Source organism: Pleurodeles waltl, chromosome 4_2 (genome assembly GCF_031143425.1).
Source record: "Pleurodeles waltl isolate 20211129_DDA chromosome 4_2, aPleWal1.hap1.20221129, whole genome shotgun sequence".
In the NCBI taxonomy this organism is placed as follows: domain Eukaryota; kingdom Metazoa; phylum Chordata; class Amphibia; order Caudata; family Salamandridae; genus Pleurodeles; species Pleurodeles waltl.
The window spans coordinates 473,073,282-473,095,998 of record NC_090443.1 but is presented as its reverse complement, the minus strand read 5'-3'; the positions used below and the strand labels follow the sequence as shown (position 1 = coordinate 473,095,998).

The 22,717-nt window shown below is 44.0% G+C and overlaps 1 protein-coding gene across 1 annotated transcript; it reads right to left on the bottom strand.

The window, feature by feature from the left end:
- Positions 1-406: 406 nt before the first annotated feature.
- LOC138293896 (galactosylceramide sulfotransferase-like) lies at positions 407-21,533 on the bottom strand. The gene is made up of 2 exons (XM_069233186.1): positions 21,526-21,533; positions 407-1,550 (listed from the first exon to the last, which is right to left on the bottom strand). The coding sequence occupies exons 1-2, from the start codon at positions 21,531-21,533 to the stop codon at positions 407-409; spliced, it is 1,152 nt and encodes a 383-aa protein (XP_069089287.1).
- Positions 21,534-22,717: the final 1,184 nt, after the last annotated feature.

Sequence of the window (22,717 nt, the reverse complement as noted above, 5' to 3'; positions counted from 1 at the left end):
CTTCTAGCTATTGGTGAGTGCTGCCTCTTTCTGTCCAGCATCGTCACAGGTGCTCACAGTGACCAGTAGGCTTGAGATGTGCTTCTCTTGTTTACATGCGGGCGGCCTGGAAGAGACCTTTTGTTATGTTACTTCAGGAGACTGTCATTAGAAGCCTCTCCATCCTAACACAGCACTGTCAAGCTTCTACACCCTGGCACTTCACTGACATTGAACCTCTCTAATGACCCCAATGAACATAAGAACAGTTTCATCCTGTTTCCGATGGACAGGACCTTCTCTATCCACGGGAAACTTGAGACGGCATCTCCTCATGTTGAAAGCTGATCGTTGGGTTGTAAAGTCTTGACCTAGCTGTAATGAAACTCTCATCATATCCCTTATTAGGAAGTCTGTCAACCACTGTTTAGTCCAACGGAAGCGTTTTCATGTCTCTGCCATACTGTCGTTGATATAGATAAGTGTGAAAGCGGAGTTCAGGCAAGACTAGACGTAAGCACTTTTCGTATTCCAGTGAGGACAGGTTTCTCCGTAGGTTGTACCCCAAGATCTTGGTGGTGTCTGGCTGCCATGGACGGAGGTTGTCTGATGTCTTTTCTGGTCCCACTGGACCTCCATCAAGACAGGATTTCCTGGTCTGTCTTGTCAGTGACTCCAAAACGTCCAACTCTTTCTTCATTCTCGTGTGTCCATAGCATTGGATTTTCTTCCAGAAAGTCCTGTTGAAGTGTTCATACAAGTCCACATCCAGTTGGTTCCAGGTTCTAATCTGCTGAGACTTGTCTCTGTCAATTGTCACTCTGCTGCCTTGGGGTCTGGTGTTCAGTCGTACATAAACCAGGTCTTCAAAATCCAAATTTAGAAGTTCCTTGACAAGAATTAAAGACTCATCAAAGTACTCTGCAATCATTACTAGGTGAAAATCCTTCTCCAGTTTTTCGAGATCTTTTTGCCAAGTCTCATCGACCCGTTCTCTGGTACTGTTCAGACCCAGGTCAAATGTCATTGGGTTTTTGGCCAAGCCATTTGTGATATATCTAGAGTCATAATAGTGATGTGGGGCTGCAAGAAATGTGGTGAGAGGATTTCCTGAGATGTTCAACACCAGTTCGAATGCTGGCACAGTCGTTCTGTAGTAGGTGAACACTGATTCGAAGGTGCTCACTGGATCTCGGAGAATGGTGAGGTAGAAAGTGCTCCCAGGCATGACCTCCTGTACTGCAAGGACATCCAACCTCATGTGGCTGCAGAGGATGTTGAACTCTGTGGCCTCTCTTGGAAGATCTTCCACAAACCCCTTGGCAAACTTCTCTGGGTAGGCAAACTGGTAGGTATAGACTGGGAAAGCAAAAGTGAGCCCCCGCTTCTCCCCAAGCCGGAAGAGAATGTTCTGGAAAGTGCTGCTACCAGTTTTGTGCGTTTTCAGGAACACAATGTTTCGAATTCTTATTTGGCTATTTGGGGAGCAGTCCTTTCCACTCTGGGTCTCCACATCTGATTCAAACTGTCCTGTCTCTCTGCTAGTGCTATGTCCTTTCCCAGCTGTCTTCCTGCAATGGAGAAGAACAGGTGCAATTAGATATTTTATAAAGTGCATGTGAACTTTGAGAGATTTCACATTTATGCAAGGTTTGGGAATTCTCACAATCAAAATTTCCCTATAAGCCGAAAAGCCAACATTTCTTCTGGATACTTCTAACTGCAGGTTCCTTAACTTTTGAATTATTGCTAGGTGCCAGGCTGAATCTGTAACTATTCAAAGCAACTGCTTGTGCATGCTGTTAGGTCTGCAGTGGATCCGAATTGCCATCACACCGTTCCGAGAACTGACAACATGGAGCCTTATGAAGGCGTCACCTCTGCACAGAAATCAGTTCCATTCATTCTGCGCCTACAGACACAAATCCTATTTTTCACGGGTGTATACTGGCTACAAAAACCTGTTTTCCAGACAGCATGTTATGTAAATTGTCTCTCAGACCACAGGCTTTAAACCGTGCCACGGCTGCAGGAAGCAGATGTTAATCTCAAATCTACACAATATCTGCAGGTGATGTCCAGGTTCGAAGCACAACTCTGCTCTGCGATAAACGCTTTCTGAAGCCCACCAGGAAGCAGAAAGTGAAGCTGTATGTCACGGATCAAAAGAAACGGAATAGGCAGGGGTTTAGTTTGGTCAATATGATTTTTTTTTGGGGGGGGGGGGGATGTTAGCTTCAGATTTCCCAAAAATCTTGCCAGCACATGATGTGAAATACATTATAGGACAAGCGCTCAAGAGGGGCTTAAGAGTCAGTCGAAAGGAGATGAATGTGGATTGGTAGGTGTACTAAGTGAGAAAAAGTGCATTATTTTGTGAAATAACCAACGTTTTTTAAGTCTTTTCAAACAGACAGAGAGGTTGAGTGTGCATTTTTGTCTGTGTGTAAAAATTCTCGGTAAAATCCGTCAGACTCCTCCTCACTATACCCAACTCAAATCACATGTACCCAACTATTTATCAGAAAATACATTTAATAGGGGGTGTAACACCCCTCCTCCCCCAAAGCTACACCCCTAGGAGTAGATCATGTAGCATACCAGATCCCACTCCACGTTGGGTGGCCGCTCCAGTTCCCAGTCCTCTGGTATGGCAAAGACTAAGTCGAGGGACCAGAGTCATCACAAAATCAACAAGTTCAAGAAGGACTTTTCACCTTCTCTTCATGTTGCTCTGGGGAGAAGTCGCTCAGCTGCCACTAATGCATCATCTGAGTCCAAACCCACACTGAACTGATCCCAATGCACTCTGAGTTCCCCAGGCTGTTGTTGATACTGCAGTGATAGTGGTCTTGAGGGAGGGCAAGCTGTAGCATTTTAGGACTCCCATTTGAGCACTTTTGGGCCATATGGACCTTCAGGACCGCAGCAGACCTGCCCCTGGTCTGACTGAATCCATTTGGGCCTCTTTCCAGACCGTTACTTGGCACCGACCCAGTGCCAGAGGCCCTATTGATTCTGACAGCTCCTGTACTGGCGCTGCCTCAACTTCAGTAGTGCCTACTCTGGGTCCAGCCCAGACGCCTGTCTGCTGTCCAGTACTGGCATCAGCCCATGCCAAGCCTCGTTATGATATTACTAAGGCACAATCTCTAACTTTGGATTACTCACATCCTCTTCCCCAGCACCAGTTCTATCTTAAGTTGGAAAACCTGTTCATATCTGATTCTGACACCGTTTGAGGGCTTCAAGATGCTCCACGTGGTAAGGATGACGACGAGGAGGCAGACAATTTGCTTCCCCCTCATTGCATAGATGCTTTCCTCTACTTAGACCTAAAGAATGCCAGTCACTTAGATAAGGCAACTGAGACTGAATTGGTCCACTGAGGAGAGTACCTCCTTAATGGTAGAAGTTAAAGAGCAGCAGAAGTCTCCATTTGTCAGCTGCCTACAATGCAGTGGTGGCTCTGCTTCACGGCTTATCCGTGCCACCTGTGAGCCACCACATAATTCATGGAGCCACCGCTAAATTAAATTTTTTCATTTAATTTAGCAGTATTAGTGCAAAAACAACTTTCGTGTTTACATGAACTCTGCAGTGCTCAGGTTAGCCCTTTCGGCTTCTCCACTAGGCTCCTGATGACAGGAAGAGTAGAAGGTGGCTGAGCGATGGCCCAGCTACAGTGTTGTTTGAATGTACTGCACTCTCTAGGTGGATGTCTGGATTTTCGCATGTGTGGGGCATAGTTCAACTACGCTCCCCTAACACAGGCACAATCCTTTTTACTTAGCGGACATACTGCGCATATTTTAGGCAGCATTGCATATCTACTAAAATGGGACTGTCATGGCGAACATCCATGCATCCCTGGAACCAATGAGGAGCAGGGCCCGGCACTGTCTCACCTTCTGATAGGGCTGTGCTTCAAGTCCTATCAAAAAGCTGTGAGAGGGCTTGGAGTGGTTCTTCTTGAGGTGGGTCTTCATCTGAAACCTGGCCCTGCTGCCGTCTGGCTCCTTGTTAGAAATCATGACATTCTAGTTCCGATGTATAGTGCCAGATTTCTGCTCTGTTTTTGTCATGGAGCCTCTGAGTTCCCAGCAAAAGAAGAAAGGTATTTACATTTAAAGTGTTTAAAAGTGTCATTGAGAATGAGGGTGAGAATCAATGAGTTAGTGAGGAGTATGAATAAGGGAAAGTGAGACAGTGAGTAAAGTAGTGTGATTGAGTTAGAACGAACGAATGAATGAGTGACGAGGAGATTGTGAAAGGAGTGGGAGTGAGTCAGGGGTACCTCTATCAATCAATCAATCAATCAATCAAGAATTTATAGAGAGCACTAATCACCCGTTAGGGTCTCAAGGCGCTGGGGGGCGGGGGAGGAGCTATGGGTCATAGAGCCATGCCTTGATGCGTTTCCTGAATGCCAAGAGGTCTTGGGTCTGGCGAAGGTGGAGCTGGAAGGAGTTCCAGGTCTTGGCGGCTAGGTGAGAGAAGGATCTTCCTCCGGCAGTGGTGCGGCGGATGCCGGGGATGGAGGCAAGGGCGAGGCTGGTGGAGCAAAGATTGCGGGTGGGAGTGTGGAAGGTGAGTCTGTCATTGAGGTAGGCTGGGCCTGTGTCGTGGAGGGCCTTGTGTGCGTGGATAAAGAGTTTGAAGGTGATCCTCTTTGATACTGGCAGCAGTGAAGGTCTCTGAGGTGGGGGGAAATGTGGTCGGGGCGTGGGATGTCCAGAATGAGGTTGGCGGATGCATTCTGGATTCTTTGCAGCTTTGTTAGGACTTTGGTTGTTATTCCTGCATATAGGGCGTTTTCGTAGTCCAATCGGCTGCTGATCAGGGTGTGGGTGACAGTTTTCTTGGTTTCGACGGGAATCCACTTGAAGATTTTGCGGAGCATGCGGAGAGTGTTGTAGCAGGAAGAGGAGATGGCATTGACCTGCTGAGTCATGCTGAGTGTGGAGTCCAAGATGAAGCCTAGGTTGCGTGCATGGGTGGTGGGTGAGGGCGCGGTTCCTAGGGAGGTGGGCCATCAGGAGTCATTCCAAGCTGAGGGGTTGGTGCCAAAGATGAGGATTTCTGTCTTGTCTGTGTTTAACTTGAGGTGGCTTGATTCCATCCAGCTGGCGATGGCATGAAGGCCCGTATTTATACTTTTTTTGTGCCGCATTTGCGTCGTTTTTTGACGCAAAAACGGCGCAAACTTGCAAAATACCATTGTATTTTGTAGGTTTGCGCCGTTTTGCGTAAAAAAGCGGCGCAAATGCGGCACTAAAAAAAGTATAAATACGGGCCGAAGTCCGTTGTGGAGGTTGTTCTTTGCAGTTGTAGGGTCTTTCGTGAGGGAGAGGATGAGCTGAGTGTCGTCTGCATAGGAAACTATGTTGATGTGGTGGGTTCTTGCGATGTTGGTGAGGGGGGCCTTGTAAACGTTGAAGAGCGTGGGGCTGAGCGAAGATCCTTTGGGGACGCCACAGATGATTCTGGAGGCTTCTGACAGGAACGGTGGGAGGCGGACTGTCTGGGTTCTGCCTGAGAGAAAAGCCGAGATCCAGTCGAGTGCCTTGTCGCGGATTCCAGCCTTGTGGAGGCGTGTGCGGAGAGTGTGATGACATATCAATGGTGCAGCAAGTGCAAATGCACCAGGGCTTAGAGGCCCTGTTGCAACTGCACCTGCTGCACTATTAAGACAGCACACCTGTATTCCAGGAGGTCAAATCAGGCTCTGTACACCAGTAGTTGTGAGGGTCAGTGATTGTGAAATTGTGTGCAAGTGCATTTGTGAGTGAGAAACTGAGAGTATGATAATATTTGTTTGTGAGGGCACCAACGGCAAATTTTGAAAACAGTGAGGTTAACCTGTGGCAAGTATTATGCCCCACCTCTTTCAGGGATCGCCAGCTGTCACTGCTAACATGGCAACTATGGCAATTCTATTAACAAAAGCTTTAAAGCTTGAACCTTTTAAGTCTGGTATTGGAAGTTCATGCTACCACCAGTAAGCTAAATTCTAACAGGTTTTCTAATGTGCCTCTGGTCAGTCAAAGCCCATAAGTACATTCAACAAAAGAGTTATTTTCCTCCACCAGCCTTGTAGTGAAGTCCCTGGATGCTGCCTATTTCTGGGATGCTACTCGCACAATGTATGGGACATTGCCATCGAGCTCTTACCAGCCATTCCTGATGAATGCAGGAACTGATCCACTCAAATGTTCTAAGATAGACAGGATGTAGCTAAATAAGTTTTGAGGGCGGACCTGTACTTGACAATTGTGAGGGTCACACCATGGAACCAGTGTCATGCCGTGATGGGCATTGCAGGATTTTCTGGTAACATGCAGGTGTCTTATGGATATGTCCTTTGATGGATTCATGCTTTGTTTTTACTCTGCACTGATGTGCTTTAAGAACAACTTCACACAGCCTGCTCTAGATTTCCTCTTTCTGACCTGTCAGATCCATCAGCAATACTGGACATTTACAGAATATTCTCAGTGTCTCGCCTACCTCCAGGGGCAGCCATCACAACACATACATAAGACAGCACAACTTTTGAGTGCTCAAGTGTGTGTAGTTGCAGCAGAGAATGGGGCTCCATCATGAAAAACTGTCCAAGGTCCTCCCCCTTGGCCGAGCCACTTTGACTCCCACCCTCTCCCATGTTGTCCTGCACGACCGGTACGGGGCAGAGTTTATCTTCTTTTCCAACCTGGCTTCTTTGCTTTAACTTTAGACCAGTGGGAGTTGCTATTCCTTTCACTTCCCCCGTTTTCCCATGTACCACCTGTTTCCTTTCTGACTTCAGCATAACATACCTCCATTTTGGCACAGGAAGTCCAGCCTCTGCTGGCAACACTGGCCATACAGTGGGTCTCAGAGGTTGAGAAAGGCAGGGCGTTACTACTGCTATTTTTGGTGTCCAAGAGGATGGAGGAATCGGCCCAATTTTAGACCTTCGACTTCTGAGCTCCTTCCCTCAAGGACAAGATCAGGGTGTTGACCGTGACCCATGTTCTTTCTGCCCTGAACATTTCTCTTTGGTTAATGCTTTGTCTTTCATTTTTGGCGCATGATATCAGACTACGGGTAGGTGGCAGCAGCCACATAAAAACTCAGCTTCTTCTGGGTTTGAGGGTTCAGGAGGACCAGAAGGAGAGCTACGTGTCTGCTTGAGCCTGGTTTGAGTCATCTGTAGCCCCTTCACCTCTAGTGGATCATACTTTGTATTAAAACGTGCTACACTCTGGCTAAAAAGGAGCTTTCCGAGGGCCTTTGTGCTCTTTAAACTACTGCCACGTCTGCCCCTAAGGTGCTGGTGAGAGGTCCGGATGTGTTCCTCTGTTAGGGCCCCTCTGAAATTCATACACATTCATATAAAAAAATATAAACTATATCGATTTGTTTAGCCATACAATCGCATCTCTAAAAAAAATTATGCATTTAAGTCTGGGCTGTCTGTCACAGGTTGCCTGCCCCACCTCGCTTTGAAGCACAAGCGGGAAAACAGGCAGTATATCAATTTTCTACAATGTGACGCAGGGCTGACTCCTCTAAAGCCACTCATTTCCATTGTGGTCTATGGCAGTGTCTACTATAGGCCAGTGACACTTTTAGCGTCATGATTTTAGGCGCCGGAGTCTTCATCCCTGAATGAGGGCAGCCATCTGTCATTCACAGACATAGATCCCACCCTTTCCCCATTCGTCATGCAGTAGGAGTGGATGCAAGCAGGTGTGATTTAGTGCCTTGTCTTCAGTAATGTAAGCGTTCTAATGCTAATCATGTGTTATTTTTATTGTACCGAGACCCCTTCTCACACTAACTTCCCCCTTGTGACACCCCGGGCCCTGTCTCCAGATTGCTGACTTTGTTCCTTGTGAAACTATTCCAAAAGACGAGCAGGGTTCTTGTTCTCTTTCGAAATTGATTCAAATATCTGAGTCAGGCGCAAGGGGAGAAATACGTGCTTAGAGTAAAGGAAGCTATCTGCTGTATGCTGTTATAACTGGCCCTATCTTTATGCCCTTAACATTAATGCCACAAACGTGGATTGATATGAGAACAATGAATGTTAAAATGTGTGTAATGTGTGTCAGCCATTCAGTTCCTCCTATTTCATGTTTTACTCAATGTTGCATTCCCCAAGAGAGTTCGCTGTTTCACCAGGCTGTGTTTCTGTGCATTGTATTACGCTTGCATAGTGTATAATTTGACTCATGCTAGGTGTTTATGAGGGGCTTTGATTGATAGCGCTGGTGCTGAGGCTGGAGGCAAAGCAAAGTGCCTGACAGTGGGTTGGTCTCTCTGCAGAGCACAGAGAACAGTGGACATGTATTCCAGTTGCAAATTAAATTCAGTGTGAATGTGTGTGAGGGCGTGCATAGCGGACAAAATATTTAGAAGGCAAAAGCAAAATTAAATAAACTGCTTAAATGTGAATGAGTGCAGTGAATGTTTGGGGTGGAGAAATGGGGGAGATTTGAGGGAGTGTATTCAGGGAAGAGGGAAAAGAGGGTGCTGAAGAGGAAAGAGAGGAGGTTGAAAATGTTTAGATGGATGAGACATGAAGTGAAAAAGGGCATACATATTGAATGTAAGGCACACATAACTGAAGGCCATACTCTTTCCATAGGTCTGAATAATATTTAATTCAGTCTCACAATTTCAGAATTGAAACATTTCCAATTTTAATTATTTATGACTAATCATTGGTTTTAGTCATTTATCTTAAAAAGCTAACAACTATTGACAAATCTACCAGTGCTGACAGGTGTTAGGTGTATGTCAGTTGTTTTGTTATATTTGTGGATGCAATAACATCTCAGAGAGAAACCAAAATACAGGCCAGGTGGCACACTACAAGAATCACAGAAATGTATTTTATATGGTCCCTTATAGAGAACCCCCACTCTTTTCATCCCACTTAAAAGATCTATCTGCACAAATTTCTGTATGATGTATTGCAGCCAGCAGCTGGTGGTGATTCCTGGTGCCTGGTTAGAGCATTTCCTTCCAAAGTTGATGCTGCATGCAGTGCAAGACACTGGGCAAGCACACACTTTTAATGGCCTGAAGTCGTGCTGTACAATTTGCACATTAAAGTAACTGTTGAATGTGTTAACGCAGTAGGATATGGGGCAGTTTTTAATGTGTTTAATATTTCAAGACTATATGTTCCCACTGCTTTATAAACCTTGCTTTTTCACTAAATTCATTTGCTTGCAAATGCTTCATTTGTCAATCTTTTTTTAATGTTTTCTTGGGAGGAGGGCTCACCTTGGGCCCCACGTTTGTCCATTAAGCTTTCTCACTTCACTTGCTACATAAAAGTCATACAGAACTTTTATGCCCCACCACTTTCAAATGTCACCAGCTGCCACTGTGAGAGGTGTTCCAGTATTAGACATCTGCCAGGCTGTGACTTGGGCATCACATAGTCAAAGGCATTACTGTTTCGACAATCAAGTCCAAAGAGACAGACATTTTTCCCACTAAATCCTGCAGGACTTTCTGGTGTAAGCTTAATTCTCACGCCCTCCACTGTTTGGAATACACTGCTTTATCATCGTTTCAAAATGTGAGAAATCTGCAGTTAGGAGTATCCACCACAAAAAGTTATTTAACTTCTGTAACTCTCATTCTAGGGGATACTACATCTGATCACAGATTTCCTCACTGCCCTCCCGCCTCCCTTTTGTGGGGAGTGGACTTATACGGTTCTGAAAAGTTCCCAGTTAGATTTCACACACTGTCACAATGAAATCTGTCACCGTCAATTTGAATTTGAGAGCACACAAGACTTCCAAGGAAAACTGACATCATCTTGCCCTTATACGCTCAGTCTCACCACGTCCTGGATGAAGCAGGGTAACTTCAGTACCAATGGCACCACCTATTGGTGCTTGTGACGAGTGGCTTGGAAAAGTTCTGAATCCAGTCTGGCCCCTGGGAGTCATTCAGAGGGGGGCAAATCAGCAGTTAGCTAGAATATCTATTACAAAAAGCATTACCAAAGGTAAGTCACTTGTTCGTTGAGGGAAACTGAGCTGCCTAGAAATTGGGAGTGAAAACGAATTGAAAAGTATTGGAATGTTCATCAGTCCTCACAAACGGATCACTTTGGTGGTGTTCACCACATTGCTAGTGGCTACACTCTGCCCCTCCCTTTAGAACACCAAGGTTCCCGCCCCTGATTACAACAGCAGACATTTCGCCATTTTGTTTAATTTTAAACTTTTTTCAAGTTTAATATTGGGTCAAAAAATACTTAAATAGTAATGCTGAGTCATGATTTGAGGCACAACAGTCTCTTCCCTATATATGACAGCAAGTTTGGGTGGCCATGAGTATACCTTTCTGGAGGTTTGTGCCTCACTCATTTCTTGAAATTTGTAATGCCTGAACTGTATGGTCTGAGCTGAATCTGCATTGCCATTTCAAGCTTCTTCCGACAAGATTCGGCGTTCTTAGGTTTTTTAGGTACCTTTGACTAAGTCAACTACACTGGTAACAAACAAAGTGGACTTTTAACCCCTATCCTTTGATTTCTGTGTTCCCCGGTCCCTTTACTAATCATCATTTTTTAGTTTAATGTTTCTCTCTTTTAAGGAGATCCTTTCAGATGAGAAGGTGGAGTGGGTCAGTTATTTGTCGAGGTGGTTTAGACCCCTTTCTGTGTAAAACTCGTTGCTGCTTGTATAGCACCTCATCCATACTTTTTAACTTACAACTGCTAAAATAGCTGAGAGGTTCAACATATTTGGCATTCCTCCGATGCCAAGCAACTATAACAGAGCATATAGAGTTCAGCTACATTTTCATTGTTGAGAATTTGGGGATAATATTGTTTGTACTATGTCATGTTAGATTAATTAACATTTTTGTTTGACCCACAAATTGTACCGTTCTCAGGCTAAAGAATATTTTTTGTGCGGAATTGCTATGTTCGTCCCTGTTAGTTGCTAGATTGTTTAGTGCTAGGCATTGGAAGTGGGATTTGCAGTATTGATTAAGGAAGAAGATAAATGAACTAGATCACATACACGTGCTAGTTTAGCTTTGTATGACATATACTAAATCATGAAGATGTTTTGTTGAAAATTTGTATTAAACATTGTAAGGAAATTTTTCTAAGAGTATTGTGCCCTTTTATTCGATTTTCATGCCCGTGATGCCGATGATCAGTATGAATGAGTCAATTAATTTATAAAGCGCACATGCACTCCAAGGGACTGACAGCACTAACAGGCACCACTTTAGCCAAAGCAAATAGCCAAGTTGTGAGATGTTTTTTAAGATGACACAAAGCCCAACGTATGAAGCTCTGCGGAAAGTATGTTCCACACTTGTGCTGTCAGATAGGAGAAAGAGCGACCCCACATCCCCTTTTAAATTGCCTACCCTTAGGAACCACTACAAGAGAATACAGTGAGTGCGCAGAGCTTTTACAAGTGAGTAATGTTGATCCCTGATGTGGGATACTGAGGTCTGACGAAAAGAAGGCCTTATGGGCCACAAGTAGAATATTGTAAAGCACTCTCTTCTTTACTGGCTGCCGGTGCAGCACTCGCAAGGGAGGAGTCACAGACGTTCAGAGAGGAAATTCGAGAAGGAGCTGGGTGGTGGCATTTTGAACAACCTGAAGTCTGCTAATCAGATAATCTGGTACACCAAGGTACTCCTATAGGTTAGCATAATCCAACCTTGAAGGGATAAGTGCATTAACCACTGTCTTTCTGGATTTCAACAAGAGAAGGATAATGCATTTTAATAAGGCTAGGTGCCTTATTCCTGCCATCTTGGGAACATGTGGAAAACAGGTTGTCAAACCCCACCCCTAAATTCTTCGCAACTGTCAAAGGCGGGGAGTTGAGATGGGGCTAGTGGTGTAATGAAACTTGAGGGCCCCCCTGTAAAGTACCTTGAGTGGATCCCCTCCCCCCTGGACCCAGTCAAAGGCTGGCACTGTGTACTGTGCTGAGGGGTCCCCCTCGAGCTCAGGGCCTCCCCTGCACCGCAGGGGCAGCGGGGGCCTTTTGTTATGCCACTGGATGGGGGTATATCAGGCCTACGATTCAACCACTAATTAGATTGGAAAGACCCAACAATAAGACATCAGTCTTATCCATATTACACATGATGAGATGACTAGCATGGATCCATTTAAAGACTACCTGAAGGCCTTATGGTGCCATAGGGCAACTAAGGTATTGGCAAGTGGACAAAGCCAACTGTAAACGACCTCTATGTCAAAATTAGGGCTACCTGAAAGGTGAGCGGCTGAGATGAATAGAAGTTCCTAAGATCAACAGGCTTGATTTTATTCCAGGCACGATAAGTATAGCCGGAAGCTATGCAAACCAAATTACGTTTATTGCCACCCAGCCAGTGAAATTTAATTGGAGAATGATCCTACCATGACAGGGGGCAAACTGAAAAACAGACAGGAGAATTTACAAAAAAATAAAATCAAGAGTATGATCAGCTTGAATCGTAGGGGTAGAGGCTCCTTGGAAAAGAAGAGGGTAGTCATTTTGTCTAACAAAGTCATAGTACCACTATCAGAAACGCAATCAGAGTGTATTTTGGAGTCCCCTAGCACAATGAAATGTGCATACTGGAAAAAAAGATGGGCCAAAGGCTCATCAAGAGACTTAATAAAATCATCCGAGTGGTCCGGAGATTGATAAATCAATGCTCCAGCTAGGGACTTCTGAGGAGAAATGGAGAGGCTGAAACACGAATCCTCCGCCCCAGCTAGTTCTTTTTTATGAGAACCCTGGAGTACTGACAATATTTCCATTTTTTACCGAACATCTATAGTATACTCAAAGTATGGCCCGCGGGCCTCATGCGGCCCCTCTGACCTTTACATCCGGCCCCTGGGGCAACAGGAGCACTGGGCAGCTGTTTGCTCTACTCCGCACTAACAAAAATATTAAATACACACACAATCATTTATTTCAAACCTAATTGGCGCTAAAGAAAGTAAGTAACTAAGGACTTCTGCACTTAACTTTGAAACGCCTTCATTTTTGTAGACATCTTGCAGCATAAGTGTAAAACTAAGACACTTTCTTAAAAATGAATTAAGTGTATTTAGTTAACATGCAGAATCTTTTCGCCATAGTGCAATTTATTTTATCAGTGCATTGAGAGGTATTCCTTTTAAAGTGATAGTTTTCAAACATCAATTTGGAAACATTAATTATTTCCCTTACCCTGAGAACACCACAAATAGTAAATTAAAGAGGCAAGTCACTTTGTATGTGCACTTTATGGGTGGCCTGGGTTCCTATCATACATAAACAACATTATAGTTTATTAAATCAAACATAGAAGCAGGTTTTGTGAAGCGCACACCATGAACATGAATCATGTATTCCGAGGTCATCCTAAAAGTGATAATGCAGAAAAAGGAGAGAAAGTGACACTAAACAATTGCCTAGGATCACACAATTTGGAAAAGTGGGTAAGCCGGGATTAATTCCAGGTTTTCTGTTTTCCCATTATTTATTTCAGCCACTAGATGTATATCCTTTGCTTCCTCTACACCTACCTTGCCACCAATCCTCCTAGTCATCCCACCGCCACCGCCCTGGCATCAATGCGGCCCCCAGGCACGTCACAGACCAAACGTTTTCGCCCCTGGGAAAATGTTTACGAGTACCCAGGATCTATACTTTCCCTGTTTGTTTCTGCTTTATGCAAGGATTAGGATCTTGATTCTTCTGCCCTATTTTTTTTTTTAATGCATGATGACCTGATCTTCATATTTTAAAAGGCAGGTTTTGGTATAATGCAAGTGTTTTTTAAAGGGCTGCTTTTAAGCAGCCTCAGTTTGATTTGAAGGAGGAAGCAGTGTCAAGGCCTGATTCTATAAGGACCTGATTTATGAAAAGTTAGCGCCGCCTTTATGTCATTTTTTGATGCAAAAGTGGCGCAAACTTACAAAATACAATTATATTTTGTAGGTTTACACAGCTTTTGCATAAAAAAATGACGCAAATATGGTGCAAAAAAAGTATAAATATGGGCCTATATAGTTGTTAAGTTAGCGCCGCTCAAAAAATGACTTAAAGGCGGGACTAACTTTTCATAAATCAGGCCCTGGGTGTCTAATTGACTGATAGACAAGGGCTAATGGTGGCTATGTCCTGTGTTTGAACCTGCATTTATGCTTTCCATGCCTTATGTGCTGTGCCCCTAGACATTGTATGTTACGCGGCTTATGTCTGCCCAAGTCACTGTGGTATTTGCAGACTTGTGTTTTAATGATACACGCAGGGCACTGTGCGACATATTACCTAAATGTGGCATCATGCCTCCAGGCATTTAGCAATTCTCTAAATAAAAGTGTACAATTAATTTTAAGGATGCAGAACTGCAGTAGATTCGATTAATTTGATTTCTTTTCTGTTTTCCATTTAAAAAAGCAAAATCAAAAGCACACATCACGCTCCTGCTGTACAGTAATATAAAAAAGTAGAAATCATTTGCTATTTTAGTTACTATTGCAGTGCAAGGGTTCTTGCTAGAGCATTGCTGGCATCCAATACTTCAGAATTGCTGCCTAATCAGTGCTGAACAGCTACTTTTTAAAATTATTTTAAAAAGACCCGGGTTTGTGACGAGGTAAGGATAGTTTGGGGGAAAAGTATATATGTTTCCTGAAGAAACGGAATCGTTATCCTCCTAATCCTGAAACCTTTCAAATTTGCCAGTCGAAGCCCCATGCACTGATTAGGTATCTTAAATGACATCACAGATCATAATCATGCCATCACATACAATTTCACCCTAGACGCCATCGTCTTTAGTTCCATGGACCTCATAATAGCTGCTCAAACAAAGAGATTCAGCTACTGGTAATTTAATACTGAGCTCAGGCTCTGAATTTGGGTCCACTGGTCCATCTGCAAATGTAGAATTATTATTATTTACTTTTTTATCTGCCTCACAGCCAAATCGCATCAAAGCATATTGAAGATGATGGCCTCTGTATCCCTACCAAATTTGGGCCATATTTATACTTCTTTAGCACTGCATTTGCACTGCTTTTGACGCAAACTCGGTGCAAATTTACAAAATACAATTGTATTTTGTAACTGCGCCGCTTTTGCGTAAAAAAATTATGCAAATGCGGTGCAAAAAAAGTATAAATAAGGGCCTTGATGTTGACCTGTCCAGCCATTTTTAACATTCTTAGGCCCAGATTTACAAGAATCTGGCACATCAGTACTGTTGCGCCAGATTTCTTGCACCCTCCTCCCACCGCCACCTAACGACACCATGGGTGCGCCATATTTACAATACGGAGAAACATGGTGCATGTTAGACCAATAGCGTCAAAATGTTTGACGTTATAGTGGCTCTTTGCTGCACTAGCACAACAAAGTGCAACAAGACCAATTGATTTCAATGGGTGCGTCCTTTTAACACCTGCTTTGAGCAGGCATTCAAAATGACGCCAAAAAAGGCACAATGAAAAAGATTTCATTATGCCATTTTTGCGGGCCTCCTAACACTGGAACGCCCCCCTTGCATACCTTATGTCTGATGCAGGCATAATGTGGCACAAGGGGTTGCAAAGTAGTGCAATACATGCATTGCACCGCTTTATAAATATGGTGCAGCAATTTTTGCCTTGTTGAGCCACATAAGTGTAAAAAAGAGTTAGACTAATGTGGCGCAAGGAGGCGCTAGGCGCTTGTAAATCTGGCCCTTAGTTTACAAACCACACAAGGCATCCCAAATGGATCCCACTATGCTTTGTAATTAATACTGTAAAACAAACTTGAGGATAAACATCAGAACGCTTCTGCCAAGCCTCCTTTAATCTCTGTGTCCAGGAAGTACTTTGGGCTTCCAAACCCTGAGCTGATCAACTCCCCTTGCTGACGCAGTGCCCTAGTATTTGCCTAGAAGTGGTGCATCAATTCACCTGATTCTAGTGCCTATCAAACATATCTAAGATAGCACTATCTGCACATACTTCCATCCTCTGCATTCCTTCTCTGAGTGTAACCTTCTCTGTCATATCCATATTCGTCTTAATCTCTATTAATGTATTTCTGAAAATTTCCCACAACACTTTTCAGAGATCACCTCTACTTTTCTTTTTGACGTCATACACTTACAGTCTAATAATACCTCAGCTATAGCTTGTTTATCCAAATCTCTATATGAACTCACCCCTCTCCCACTGGTGATCACACCTATTGATACACTTTATTAATTTAGTTGACGACAAAGAAACATGAGTGAACACTGGACTAATCACTAACCCTGTGTTCCGGAGCAGCATGCCGCACTGCTTAAACTGTGTTGATGCCTCATCGGGGTTGTAAGCCCGGTATAGATGCAATCACAGTGCAATACAAATCCTTTCCATTGCATTTTTCAATAGGACACATTTTGCGACTCCTTTATAGCCCCTCCTACCTGAGAAACCTGCATATCATTTTCCAGGCATAAACATCAATAAGGGTGGAGATGGTATCGTGACCTACTTGAGGGTTATTTTTACTTGTGGCCCACACTCAACAATGGTAATATTACAATCTGCACATATGCATGAATACTGAAGGTTTGTCGGTACATATATAAAATATAGGTATGTAATACAAGGTCATAACTTCAGTACACACAACTCGCGGGAATGATGTCCTACCCATGAAAAGATGTCCACTATTTATCATAATGACACTTTCATATCACTTACTGAGTCCAACCCTAGGGAAGACAAAAAAATAAGTGAATTAAAAATACGTTACATGTTATACGCATTATATGCTTCTGGTGACGTTTAAAACGCCCTTGGCCTAACCTATGTCGCCAGAACCTCCTGGTGGCATCACTGGACCATGATACACATTTACCCTCTGGGTATCCACATGCATCTATATGAACGTGTTCCAGCCACCTCTGTCTATGCTCGCCCGCTGCACTTACCATGTGATAGGTTTCTGTAGCAGGAGTAAAATCAACAGGAGTACTCCTGCAAGGAGGGCTGGGCGATGCTTCCGCATCCCCAAGAAAGCCCAAAACAAATGCATGTCTCAGTTATCCAGAAACGCGCCCTGGCACGGAGTGGTGGCAGGAATCTGTGAGGCGTCGTGCATGGGCAGGGGTCGCAATGCCACCTTGGGTGTTCTTGAAGAGAGAGGTGTGAAGGACTTCGGTTGCTGCAAAGATTCACTCTACGTCGCCACACGTGGTGCAAACGCCTTGTGTTATTTAGCTAAAAGTACCTACTTAAACCAAGAGGATTTCCTCAGAAAAAGACCCCGTTTCACCCTGGTAAGCAGGGGAATTAGACTCTGCTGCTTCCAAGCATATGGTCTGTCTAAAGACTTGTCGAATACATTACAGATCGAGAGTAGACTGATGCAGACAGACTTGAGGCGTCTTTTCCTTTTATAGAAGTAGTTTATTTCTGGAATACTCCATTATAAAGTTAGGCCTTCTTTAATAAGCATTGGCAAGGCCAGCCAATAGAGCTGACATCGGCAAACTGGTGGGATGGTTGATTGAAAAGTCGCAGGATTATGTCATAAAAAGAGAGAAAAATCGCCTAAATATGGCAACCATAGGTTTGCAAAAAAAAAAAAAAATTAAAACATTGCATATGATTTTAACATAATAGTAGAGGTACATTTTAGCAGGCAGTTGCACTTAGAACAGGTATAGAAACCCTTTGTAGGTTTAATGCACATCACAGAAAGATAAGGTTCTTAGTGATACAAAAGAAAAGTACAATTGGCTTTGATATCCTCTAACATAGTATGGAAAACGCATTAGGATAGTAAAGTGTTGGTCACCATGCCTAGGACTGAAGTGTCCTTTTTTAAGGTGGCCAGACACCTGTCACCAGGTTAACTGCCAGCATTCAAGGCACAGGAGAGTCAATAGCTGAAGTGAATGCCCCAATGCCCCAATGCCCCATTGCCCCATTGCCCCATTGCCCCATTGCCCCATGCTGCATGTTTTGATGGGCGGAAGAAAATATGAATGAAATTTGAATAGACCAATGGACGAGGAGGGCTGACACAAAGTTCTGACATGTATGTATACTTGAAAGTATTTTTTATTCATGATTTTATTTTGCATTACATACGGTTGCATGATCACTAAAGCTGTTGCAAAGTCTGACCTAAGCAGGGACACCAAAATGTGGGAAGGAAGCTCATACCTGTACAGGAGCCTAGCTTGTACCCCTCCCTCCATGGAGTTCAGTTTTCAGTGCTGGCCTCGTCCATTTGTCACATCAGCTTCAGTTATTTGACGTTGGTAGGACCCATGGCATAAGAATGCCATATCCACATGTTTGTGAAGATGGGTAATCAACAGTATTGTTCTAGAATTCATAAAAGTTATGGATGGGATGTTTGAATTAATCTCAGCCACTGGTAATTACTTGGGCACTGCATTTGTTCCCCACCGTACCACCTCAGACTAGACCGAGTCATATGCAACTCATTCTTGATTCTGCTCCAGTACTAACAGTCTAGCCTAATCTGCCAAACCAGGTCCGCTCTGAAACAGAACACAAGCAACCCAAGACCTGTTTCAGGCGATTTTGGCCTCTTCAGTTGGGTGCAGCTTGGTCGTAGAAGCACAGTGAGCACGGGACCCACATCTGGGTATACCCTTCACCCTTAGGGCGTCACAGTAGAGAATAGAAACAAACTGATGAATGGAATGCTTGAATTACTCTCAGCCATTGATAATTTGTTGTGAAGCATTCCAGTCGAATGCTTTTGGGCTCACCTTAACCACCTCAGATTCGGCCAGCAATATTAGACAAAGGATTATCTGCGATGTGCAATACGGGTTCCACAAAGGCACTGGCACTATTGAACAGTGCATAAACCTTTATCTGATAATCAAAGTATAGTGTGGCAAAACATGGATTAATTTTATCTGGCTTTACGGATGTGTCAGTTGACTTTGAGTGCATTATTCACTCAGCTCTGGGCACTCATGGGCAAGAAAGGTGTTGATGTTAACATTGATAGATTTTGATAGACCACTTCGTACCAATACTGGGGCATGTGTCTGGTATGGTAAAGGTAGCAAATGTACTGATCAATTTAGAATACAGAGAGGCGTGAGACAGGGGTGCATCTTGTCACCCTTCCTCTTTTCCCTGTTGTAGGAAGCTATCTCTTTATATAGTGGAGCAAAAAGACGTGCAGTGTGCTAGGTGTCCAGACAAACCCCTAAGGTATCACAGAGGCACAAATGATATCTCAAATGCTCTCTTTTGTAGTAGTGTGGGAGAGCAGTTAGGGATATCAGAGGGTAGGCAGTAAGTGAAACACACACTCAATAAAGAAATCCGACACCAATTTATAAAAATAACACATACTTTTATATAAATTTAGATACCAAAATCAATGGAATCAGGTGAATACTTTTCGAGTTATGGATTTTTAGAGTTTGCAAAAGCTGACAGTACGTTTTTCAGATGTGGCAATGTTATCTCATGGGGGTAGAAGAGGCACTGCATACAGGTATAGTATAGTGACTTATGGGACCAACCTCCTAGACCTAAAGTAAGTATGGGGCAAGGTCCGAGGCCACAACAATAGAGTACTGGGGTGGCCTGGTGCAGTGGTGCAGTCCAGTGTCAGGTGCCCCGTGCAAGGCTATGGGGATCAGTCAGGTCACAAAGTTGCTGGAGGGATGGACTGAGAGTCCAGTCCATGTGGACCAGAAGGGGGTTCAAGTCTTGCAATGCTTGGATACGTAGGAACACCAGTGGTCCTTTCTCCTCGGTCCAGGGCCTCCAGGTGCAGAGGTGGTTTGGATTACTGGGTTTACTGTCACCAGGGGTGGTTGCGATGGAGGGAGTCCAGAGAAACAGGCTCCAGGCGTACACTGAGGGCCTAGTTTGGCTGAACCAAAATGTGGGCTCGGGTTTCATGAGGCTGGGGAACATAGGGATACCAGTATTCCTCTTCTCCTCAGTCTGGGGCATCCGGGTGCGGAGGTGCAGGGGACCATAAAAAACGTTACTAAAATCCGCACTTTTTTTCTACCAGACGTCTGTGTTTGGGTTTCATCAGGGGTACAGGGGTTGCTTTAAAGTGGGCTTTAGTGGTAGATGTGGAAGAATACTAGAATTACCTATACTACAATCCCCACACAAACCCTCAGGGCCCAGGTTTAGCTTGGCCAAAGACTTTTGCCATCTTGAAAATGCCAAAGGTGGGTAGGATTAACCCTGATAACCAGTTTATCCCGTTGGCGACGATGGCTCTAAGGGTCATTCCCACACACTAGCTTGTGCCAGGCATAAATGTGACATCTCCAAAAGTCCACTTTAGAAATGTAGACTGAAGGAGTCTCAGAGAGAGAGCTGACATGAAAACTCCATCATGCAAAAGTGCTGACGAGCATTCTCGGCATTGGCAAAAAGATCAAGCCAACAATTGTTCCCAATGCTGGAAGATGCCCTGTACCACCTCTGGATGCAACTGCTATTGGTGAGCTGCTAAGTGTTCATCAGTTCATCTGCCCTGGTTTATATAAATACTGCCAGGTGGTTTACCACCAGAGAGATTCCTTTTTCAGCACCAGGAGATAATGGGAAAAACATTCAGTGGCTATTTCCAGTGTCTGACTCCTCACTATAAGTTTCTTTGTCCAATACAGCCTGGACTTCCTGCTGCAGAATGGGCAAATAGTCTCCTGAAAGCTGCTCTGGGGTAGGTAGAATAAGCAGTTGGTCGGACATAAATGGTAGGGTGTAACTCTGTTGATGATTTTGGAGGACCTACCTGTCAGTAGTGATGCTGAGCCACCCTTGTAAAGGTAATAACTTACTCTGCCTCCTACAGGGTGGCCATGTGCTGTCAAGAGCACAGTAAAGATGATTGGAAGCTGAGGCCGGGGGACTGGATCGTATGCTGAACCTCCTGGCTTGAATGGTTGCAGCTGGACCCTCAACTCTTGCCTGAAAGAGGTCTCTTACTGGGAGGCTGGACCTTGGCATTGTCTTTACACCAAACCATCACAAAGCCTTGAATGGGCAGAAATTGCTGGGGATACTGCAGCATGGGCTTGAAAAGGAAAAACCTGTGGATCTCTTCCAGGTGTGGTGCTGAAGCACCACGCTAGTACCAAATGCCATGCCTAAGCAGCTGTATCTAGCCCAGAGCAGATGGCATATTTTGCAGAGTCTGGGCCATCCTGTATGATCTGCACCAAGATAGGGCAAAATTAATAAGGGACTGCCATCAAGATCTCGGTGACCACGTCCCACAGTTCATGTTCAAATTGTTTAGAAAGCAGCTGACATTCACTGAATTGAAGATTGTCAGCAGGGTATTTACAGGCGCCGGAAGAACACCAATAACCGAAGTGCTGATAAGATGGTTTATTAAGATAGTAGACACGTATAAATCCCTACACCAGCCACCGTCCTCTCCGCTTCCCGTCAACTGTCGCTCTCACTCTCTCCATTCCATAAGCCTCACACCGCATTCCATAATGAATTCAACATTCTCTCATCTCTCGCGCACAGAAGACACGTACTTGCGCATTACTAGGATACCACACCACCTTCCCCATATCAGATTACAAACAAGCTATTATAACACCATTAATTATCAAACACTTAGGCCCTGAACAGATTGTATTGTCTACAAGCTGAGACAAAATAAATTGAACATATCAACACAAAGTCCATGAAGAGAGAACATAACACAAAGTTCACTTAACATAGTCCTTGAACCATGACGGCTTTGATACTTTTCTTTTTGGCCGAATCTCAGATGGGTTTCGCATCACAGTGACGTCTGGATTTATTTGAGCATCTTGAGCAGTAACTTCCGGTGAAGTGTCTAGAGAGACATGAGCACCTCCATTGTGTCCTAAACACTTAGACACTCTATTCAAATTCCATATCTTGTGGTCTTCTGTTTTCACAGCATTCCTAAACAGTTTTATGACCTTAAATGGACCTTTGAATTTAGATGGCTTTCCCTCTTTCCTTGGAGACCTTATTTTCACATAATCACCTTCACACAATACCGTTCTTTTTCCAGCTTTACGCTCATCATATCTCAGCTTCCTTTTTCCTTTCACTTCCCTTTCTCTCTCTCTCCAACCCTCAATGTTATCCACCTGATCATTAACCTCTTTCCTTATTTTTATTACCCACCTAGGCTCGATTTCACTGTATGGTGCCCTACCTTTGAACAACTGGAAAGGAGTCACCCCTGTGGTTGAATGTGGTGTCAATCGATATTCTCGTACTTTTCTTCTCACTTCACTCTCCCACTCAATGCCATTAACAAACGCTAATTGCATGCATTCTTTCAGCACCTTTATAAAGCGTTCCACGACACCATTAGATTCTGGGTGATAAAGAGCTATTCTTTTATGTACCACATCCCTTTCTCTTAAGAAGGACTTTGTTGCTTCCGAGACAAACTGCACCCCATTGTCAGTCAGCAAAGTAGAGGGAAACCCCTCTCTCTCAAACAAATCATCAAGAAAATTGATTATATCTCTTGACTCAACTGAGCTCACAAATTTGATCTCAGGCCAACGTGAGTACATATCAATGCATACTAAAACATATCGGTCAACAGATTTCAGTCTGATTGGACCTAAAATATCTAAAGCTATGTCAACCCAGGGTCCGGAGGACTCTTCACGCGTGACCATGGTCTGAGTTCTACATTTCAATACCTTATCCGAACGTGCGCACTCATGGCAATTT